At 42.0% G+C, this 7,846-nt stretch overlaps 1 protein-coding gene across 2 annotated transcripts in view; it reads left to right on the top strand.

Annotated features, from left to right (window-relative positions):
* The first annotated feature begins 2,411 nt into the window (after positions 1 to 2,411).
* Positions 2,412 to 7,846, top strand: part of CARD11 (caspase recruitment domain family member 11) — a 44,777-nt gene continuing 39,342 nt past the window's right edge. For both annotated transcript variants that reach the window (XM_030229903.2, XM_050980226.1), the window contains exon 1: positions 2,412 to 2,707. In XM_030229903.2, the coding sequence (XP_030085763.1) occupies positions 2,695 to 2,707 (13 nt within the window). In that variant the 5' untranslated portion in view covers positions 2,412 to 2,694. The remainder of the gene's footprint in view (positions 2,708 to 7,846) is intronic.

Raw genomic sequence — 7,846 nt, 5'->3', positions numbered from 1 at the left:
TGTGCTGCCTGATACCCTGTTTGCTGAAGAAATCAATGACAGAAGGAGAAAGCTGTGATGAGACTTTGTGAGTTTTGATTTGAAATTTTAGCATGTTTTTCCTTTCAGGTTAGGAACTATGTGTGGAAGATCTGTGATTTTAAAATTGAAGTGAAGTCACAAAGCCTCCTGCCAGCAGAGTTAGTTTCTCTGGTTGTGCTTAAAATGGTTCCTCTGTTGCATGCACAAATCAGCTTCCTCTGTGAAAGCAGCAGAAAGCTCAACTCAAAAGTGACTTTTATTGGTTTTGATGGAAGAATTGTAAGCCATGATTCTTATAGTTCTGTTTCACTGCTCTATTTCACAGTTTTCACCCAAAGTTTCACAGACTTTCCCCCAGTCAGAAACTGCAGAACCTCACCTGTGCAGTTGTTGCATGGTGAGATTTTTGGCTGCTCAAAGCAGGAAGTTTTCCTGCACCTTGTCACATGCTGCTCCAAGTTTGTTCAGCAGTGAATTTTGGTAAAGTTGCACAAGAATATAAGAAACACATCACAATATAGTCCTCACTGGAAAAAAAAATTGGTAGGGAAGGTAGCAAGTTCTGCTATTGCTCAGCAGGAGACAGAAATTACTGCCTTGCTTTATCTTTGAGCTCTTTATATAGAGAACTAGAATTGCTTCCAGAATCCCTTTCTAAATAATCCTCATGGATAAACTTAGACCCTCACCAGTCCAGGTGCAGTTACAAACATGTGAAATTAGAGAAAAAATAAGGGGGGATTGGAGCAGAGCACCCTTACAATTTTTGCAGGCTTCAGATTTTCAGTTTGGTAAGAACACTTTCTGTGTTATTGTAACAAGACTTTGAGCCATGTGTTTTCTCTATTTTCTTTACATTTCTTCTTTTCACTGTATCACCTCACTTCCTCTATTCTGCTCTTTGACGCTGCTCTATCCTTTGACAGTTTTTCCACTGTTCTTTTGTACTTACTTTCCATTTGTTATGTTTTTCTTTATTCTCTACCAAATACTTTTTCCTTTCTTATTTTCTCCCTCCACTACTGTCATTATGCTTTCCCCCCACACACATTCCTAAATTATCTATTGTAGGTTGCTTACGCTTATTTTTCTAGTGTTTCTCATTTTATTTCTGTTATTTTGTCTCAGGAAATAAACATATATCCATGCCCATATACACATAGTTGTTTTTTTCTAGTCACCCTGAAAGAAAAACTGAACCTTGCAAAAATCATGAGGTAGCAGAAGGTAATCCAGATAGCAAAACCTGTGGGTGACTCTGCTGAAACCCCTGTTATTGCTCCTGTAATTTGATGTGTTTGCACTTATACCTGAACTGGTGACCTTTGCAGTCACCCTTGCACACTGGTGTCCTTATTCCTCATCCTTTCTTTAAGGGTTCTCTCTGTCCCTCACACATGCAGGACCTGACTGCAGTGAGGCTTCACATCTGCCCAGTGTAAAGGTAAAACCTCAGGTGTGAGGAGTAGAGCTGTACCTGTGCCTTGTACAAGAACCAGCACACCACAGAAGGGGTTCAGGCTCAGGATCCCTCAGCAGGGTGGCAGAGCACTGAAGGATGTTTCTAGAAATGGTGGTGACTCCTGGTCCTGCAGGACCCAGAGAACAACAAGGGCAGGGACTGGGTGACTTTGCTCTGGTGGGTTTGGCTGCAGGGAGGCTCCTGGTTGCAGCAAGAGGTAAATTCCTCTGTGAGACCCACCAGGGGCTGGGTTTGCATGTTGGCCTTAAGCCTGGAATTGAAGGAATACAAGATACTGCAGCTTCTTTGTGTCAGCAAAGACTCCCTTTGGAAAACATATCTTTTATAGCATCCTTCAACTGTAAAATAATCTGATGCATAAAGCAAACCTTGTTGACTACCTTTTTAGTAAAAGGAGCTATTAATAAAGTAGATGCTTTAATGAAAAACCTTTGAAATCTTGGGAAAACCCAGAACTCCTTCTACCTGGAACTGTTATTCTTGAAACTCTGTTTTCTTCAGTTCCTTCATTCTTTTTTCTCTCCCACCTGCTTTCTACCAGCAAGTGCCCTGAGACACCAGGGCTGCTGCCCTGTGCTGGGAGAGGCACAGCACCAGCCAGGCTGGCATTAAGCACATCTCCTTGTGCCCCAGGAAAACATGCCCTGGCAGTGTGTGCAGCTGGAAGTGAGGCAGTGGAGACAGGCTGCTTCTTATGCCTGAGCCAGGCGGTAGTGCTGCCACCTCTGCCCACTGCTCCTCCAGGGGAAGGGGCAGCAATGCTCCTGATTTGCTTGCCTGGTGCCACAGGGCTCTGCTGTCACCTGCCTGCAGAGTCATTTGCAAACAGGCCCTATTGCTGGGGAGCAGAACATGTTTTTTTCAACCCGAAGCAGATTTATAGTCTGGTTTCCTGTCAGATCTTTGCATTTTCCTTCTCCGCCCCTCCCAGTCTCTGACACACTTTTTCTTACTTTCTGTGTGGCTTTTTGCTCGTTCTGCCCCCAGTGCCCCAGCCTCCTTCATTCCTGATTCTCCTGAAACTTCTGTACTTTGGGGGCCAGGGGGTGTTTTACTCCTTGTGTTTTCTTTACTTTTCAACAGCTGCAGAGCACAAATAACCTCTCCAGGACTCCTGGAGAGACACTGACAATTGCATGGAGCCGACGTAGAGAGTGCAGCCTGCAGCAGCTGCAGCCAGACAGCCGGTCATGAGCACCCAAGGTAAGGAGAGCAGCTGGCAGAGCAGCTCACCTCCCTGCTGCCTACCACAGCTCTGAGCACTGAGACTTCCACTTTCACCTTTTTTGCATTGATAGTCAAAAGGTTCTTTGAAAATGGTTCCATTTGTGCTTCCCTTGCCCTCCTCAGGTCTGATACCCGGCATGTGCCCATCCTTGGAGCCCAGGGCTGAGGGAGGCAAAGAGGCTGTAGCTGGAGGTGCAAATGTGCACTGGGAAAGAGAGTTGATAGGGAGGTCTGGAGAGGGTAGATGAAGGACGGATCATCAGCACTGGTCTCCAGAGTATTTCTGGTTCTACCCATAGTGTGTTGTCCTCTAGCCCTTTCTTTAAATCTCTTCACTGAGATTTATGCTTTCTGTTAACTAGTAAAATCTTTCTTATTTGGTTTTCTTCCTCTTTTTATTTGTTCGTCTCACTTCCTTTTTTCTCTTCTCAACCATCTCTATTTCTTATTATCTTTTTCACCATCTTTTATGCCTTTTTATGCTATCAAGAGTATTTTCTGTGTGACGAGTATTTCCCTTCTTCATTCCTGTCCTTTCCCTCTGCTCTCTTTTGTGCCTGTGCAATAGACTGTACATCCTCCTTCAAGTTCTTAATCTCTCCCTCTCTCCCCTCTGTCAGTTCCTTCTTGCTCTTATGTTCCCCTTTCCTGCTGTTTCTCCAGCTTCCCACATACACTCCTACTTCCTGCTCCATCCCCTCTCTCCTGTGTTTGCTGCCCTGGCAAGATCCTTTTGTGAGAGCTGCTGCCTCTCCACTGGGCTGTCCTTACACACACATCTCTTAGTCCTGTCATTCCCTTCCATGGACGTGTGCATATTTAAAGTTTTGGGGATGCATCCCAAAAGAGGAGATTTTACACTTGCATAGCTTCCTTCCAATGCTCAGACTCATACTTAGTCATTCACAACAAATAACCATTGCCATCCTGTCTCTCTGTTTCTTTCTGTCTCACAAACAGCATTTTCTAATACCTGTAACCCCTTTGTCTTGCTCTCCACTCTCAAATAGAGCCTACCCTGACTTTGGGTATTCTATCCCTTCTCTTTCTGCCATCCCACTCCTTCCTACCTCCTTACCACAACTCTCCACCAGGTTTCTCTATCTGTTTTTATCTTTATATTGCATTCAAACTGGGAGGAACTGCTGATGCAGCTGGGCTTGCACTGCTGCCTTAGGATCCCTGCTGCCAGCCTGCGGGGGAACCAGAGGAAGTATTGCAGTCTCTCAGCTCCTCTTTCCTCTGCAGAATATGCAACCTGAGCAGAGAAAGAGCTTAGTGATTAGAGTGAAGGTAGATGAAAAAATGGGAGAGCACAATGCAAAATGCCTTTGTAAAAAATAGTTCTAGTTGTCCACAATTCTTTTTTCTAAACTTAATAAACTTCTGGAATTCCTGCCCCACAGCAGAATTTCTGATCTGACACTGGCAGAGTTTTTGTCCTTTTGATTCCCATGGGATTCAAGTCCCAAAGGTAGAAGTTCTCATCTCCAATGCTGTAGTGGCAGTAGCTTTGCTCCTAGGATCTGGAAACAGCTCATGTCTTTTATAACAGACAGATTGAGTCACCAAGATCAGGCATGGCTAAAAACTGCATCCAAGGACAATATCTGGTATTATTCCTTGCTTAAATTTGTATGCTTTGAATCAGATATGACAAATAAGTGCATTTCTTTGATGAAGCTTTTTAGCCTCACCTTCTTGAGCAGGACTATTGAGACTGAAGATTTATTTCTGTGGATGTTCTGGTGTGGTCTTTTGGGAACTGAACAAGGTTCAATTATTAAACTCAGCTGAATTAATAAGAGAATTACTATGTGGGAGAATTCTCTTAGCAATCTGTCTGGCTTTCTGAAATTGTCCATCTCCTTATGAGTGAAAGGAGCTTAAATTTTTATGTTTGCAATTATAAGATATCCTTTCTGATTCAGAGCTAGAAAACTGTGGCCTTTGAGCTGTGAGCATTCTCTTCTGAATACAGAAACAGGTACATTAAAATATCTTTGCCTTTTGGATCTTGCAAAAAGTCCACAAGCCTAGGACAATAAAATAAAAGATGCTCATTTTATACATTCAGCTCTAATGACTCTTTCTTACTCCATTGCAACTCATCTTGTGATGGGAACAGCATTTGTATTCCTTTGAGTCATTCTACTAAACTTTAGGCCTTTTGTGCCTTGTTTCATCAGTATTTTTTGCCCCTATTACTGGTTCTTTTTGTAAAGGCTCCCATAAATAAATTGGCTGAGACAAATGTCTCTTCTCTCTCTCTCCCTCCCTTCTTTTTCTTTTGCTTCATATAGTTTGCTTGTGTTGAGTTAAAAAGGGACATTTTCAAAGGTGTGTTGTGATATTTGCAAGGGGACCCGGAGATAGAAATTTTATTTTTGTGTTTGTCTATGTCCAGTTTCTTGAATCATGTTTCTGGCAGAGGAGAAATTTCAGCAGGAAAGAGCCTGGAAACTTTCTTTCCTCATCAGGAAATTGCTGTTTCAAGAGAGCTAACCCCCAAACAGAAATTGAGAATCATGTGTTTGACTCCCTGTTCTTATGCAAATAGTTCCTTTCAATAAGATTTAACTCCTAATTAAGAGTTCAATAAAATTTAGTAATAAACTTTCTTAATAAACTTTCAGTGTGGGGAAGAAGGAAGAGCCATCTGACTGCCTGTATCTTTTACAGTTAAAGTCAATTGGGACCTTCTCTAGAAGGGTGAATTCCAAATAGCTGGATATGCTGAAGATACCACAATGCCATACACAAAATGACCTTGGTTTCTGTACAGTTGCTTGGTAAAAGTTTTCATCTGATAGATATATGGGATGATTGCTCACAGAGGAGAAAATTTATAGGGATCCTTAGCTACCCACTTGTTAGCAGATGGCTCAACTCTCTCTTTGATATTGAAATGCATCTTTCATGAAATACGAATCTTTCACTTAGATATGGTCATTAAGTTGTGTAAGTGATGGTGGAGTTTGACCTATGGAAGGTTTTTTTGGCAGTAGCCTCCACAGCAATCTAAACTTTAAAAGAAATATGGAAGTATGCCTTGTGATTTCCAAACTGAAGGGTAAAACCATAAACCCCACCAAGTTTGGTCAAGTCTCACCATTGTCATAAGAGAAAAAATCTGTGTCTCTGGTCTCAGCAGTTTTGCCACTGCTGTCTGTAGGATTTTCACTTGCAGAACATCGTAATCCAGTATCTGCAGTGAACACTACAATCCAGTATCTGCAGTGAATCTGCAATTCCTTTTTTAGAACAAATGATGGGGTTTTACAGGTCTACATGTAATAATATTCTCCATCTCTACCCTTTCCCCAAATTTTTTCTTAAGTGCTGCCTTTATCCTCTAGTCTGGGTCACTTATTTAATGGCAATGAACATTTTCAGGAAGGTAACCTTTCTGCTTGTGATTTGTTCAAGGACTCTGGAATTATAATGGTTGCTGTCAAATGTATATAATTGGTGTCTGTGGCACACATCCAATGAGTGATAAAAGCTTCGTTGTCTCTGCTGCTTCAGTCTGTATTCTCTCCCTATATCACTCTCTCACTTCTGCTCCTCTCAGGCAAGAGGAGAATGCAGTGCCAGGCTGTTTAAAGTGCAGTTGCACAGAACAGCAGCTCTGCCAGATTCCCTGTCACGGACTGTCCCAGCTCTGGGCAGTGCATTCCCTTGGCTGAGGTTTGCACACGGACTGAGTTAAGCACAGCCTCCTCTGAACTTTGGTTTCAAACACCTCCCTTCATAACCTTCTGCCAAATATTTGGGCTCCAGGAAGGGCAATAGTTTGTGAGTACCATGAACTGCCAAGCTTAATGATCTACATGGAACATTTTACCAGTAGGTAAGTGTTGTAGTTGAGATGGAGACAATACAGAGCAACACACTCCATTTTCAGAAGGCTTCAAATTCTTTATTATAGCATACATGCTTTTTATACATTCTTAGAAAACTCATAATTTTACAATTTACTCCTTGGTCATGAGAGACAAGAGCTTATTGGAACAGGCAGTTGCAGGTTTCTCTAATTATCCTTCTTTCTTTCTTTGGTTTCTATGTCAACAACCTTGGTAGAAAATTCTTTCAGTGGTAAACGTGGATCCTCTTATCAAACTTCTCTCTGGCTCACAGAAGTCACTATAAAACCTCTTCCACAAGTAAGAACTTTGTGCTTTCATATACAAAAAGCAAACACACGTTACTAATAGCACCCAAAACTGGCAACATGTTGTTCACTGTCTGCTCCCAGTGCTGAACATGTGGTGAGGAGAATATTCCTGTTATGTTAGTCCTGCAAAACCTATTTTATCTTCAGGGCTGGATGGGACATCACTTTCCAATGCTGTCTACTTCAGTGAATCTGTTTAGCAGCTCAAAAAGAGGAAAGAAATTTGCCAAATCCCACTGGAAATCTGTCAGAAATGTCAAATGAAATGCTGTAACATTCTGGTTTTGTCAAAAGGATAAATGTATATACAGCTGTGTGTGTGATGTTATTTGTAGTAATTGTTGCCTCAGTGAATTTCTCTGTGTGAAGTAACTTGTGTTGCATTAAGGGATGTGTTTGTTCTGGTCCCTGAGGCCAGCTTGGCCTTACACACAGGTACTTGATATTTGCCCAAGTCAGCCCTGGTTTTTGGAGTTCAGGGGAGCAGTCAGCTTCAGTGCAGCCAAGGAGAGGATTCCCACTGGCCCTCTGAGCACTGGGTCTTAGCTGGAAATTTTTCCCCAGGTTGTAATTGAGATGCTCAATTCCAGCATAAGGTTTCTGTTCAAAGTGGGATAAGGATTTTTTTTCCCATCTGCATGCAAAAGAGGCTGTATGGTAGCAGTACATATATGGTTGTCATTAGCAGCTGAAGAATTGTTTCCACTCCATTTTTATAGCTCTAAACTTGTAGAAACATCTCCAATCTGGCTGTGCCCATACTTGAAATCAGTCTGAGTGTACTTAATAGGTTTTTACATACATTTAATATATTTGAGCACAAAAATAAGTTCCTCCAAGATTTGAAACACTAATAAAGACAGCTATCAAATATTTCCCTCTGGGGACTCTGAATCCTGATGAAACTGGGAAAACACCCAAAGGGTGTTTCAAGTCTT

This window comes from Serinus canaria, chromosome 14 (genome assembly GCF_022539315.1).
Source record: "Serinus canaria isolate serCan28SL12 chromosome 14, serCan2020, whole genome shotgun sequence".
Taxonomy (NCBI): Eukaryota; Metazoa; Chordata; class Aves; order Passeriformes; family Fringillidae; genus Serinus; species Serinus canaria.
The sequence above is the reverse complement of the archived record's forward strand: the minus strand, read 5'-3'. Positions and strand labels throughout refer to the sequence as shown.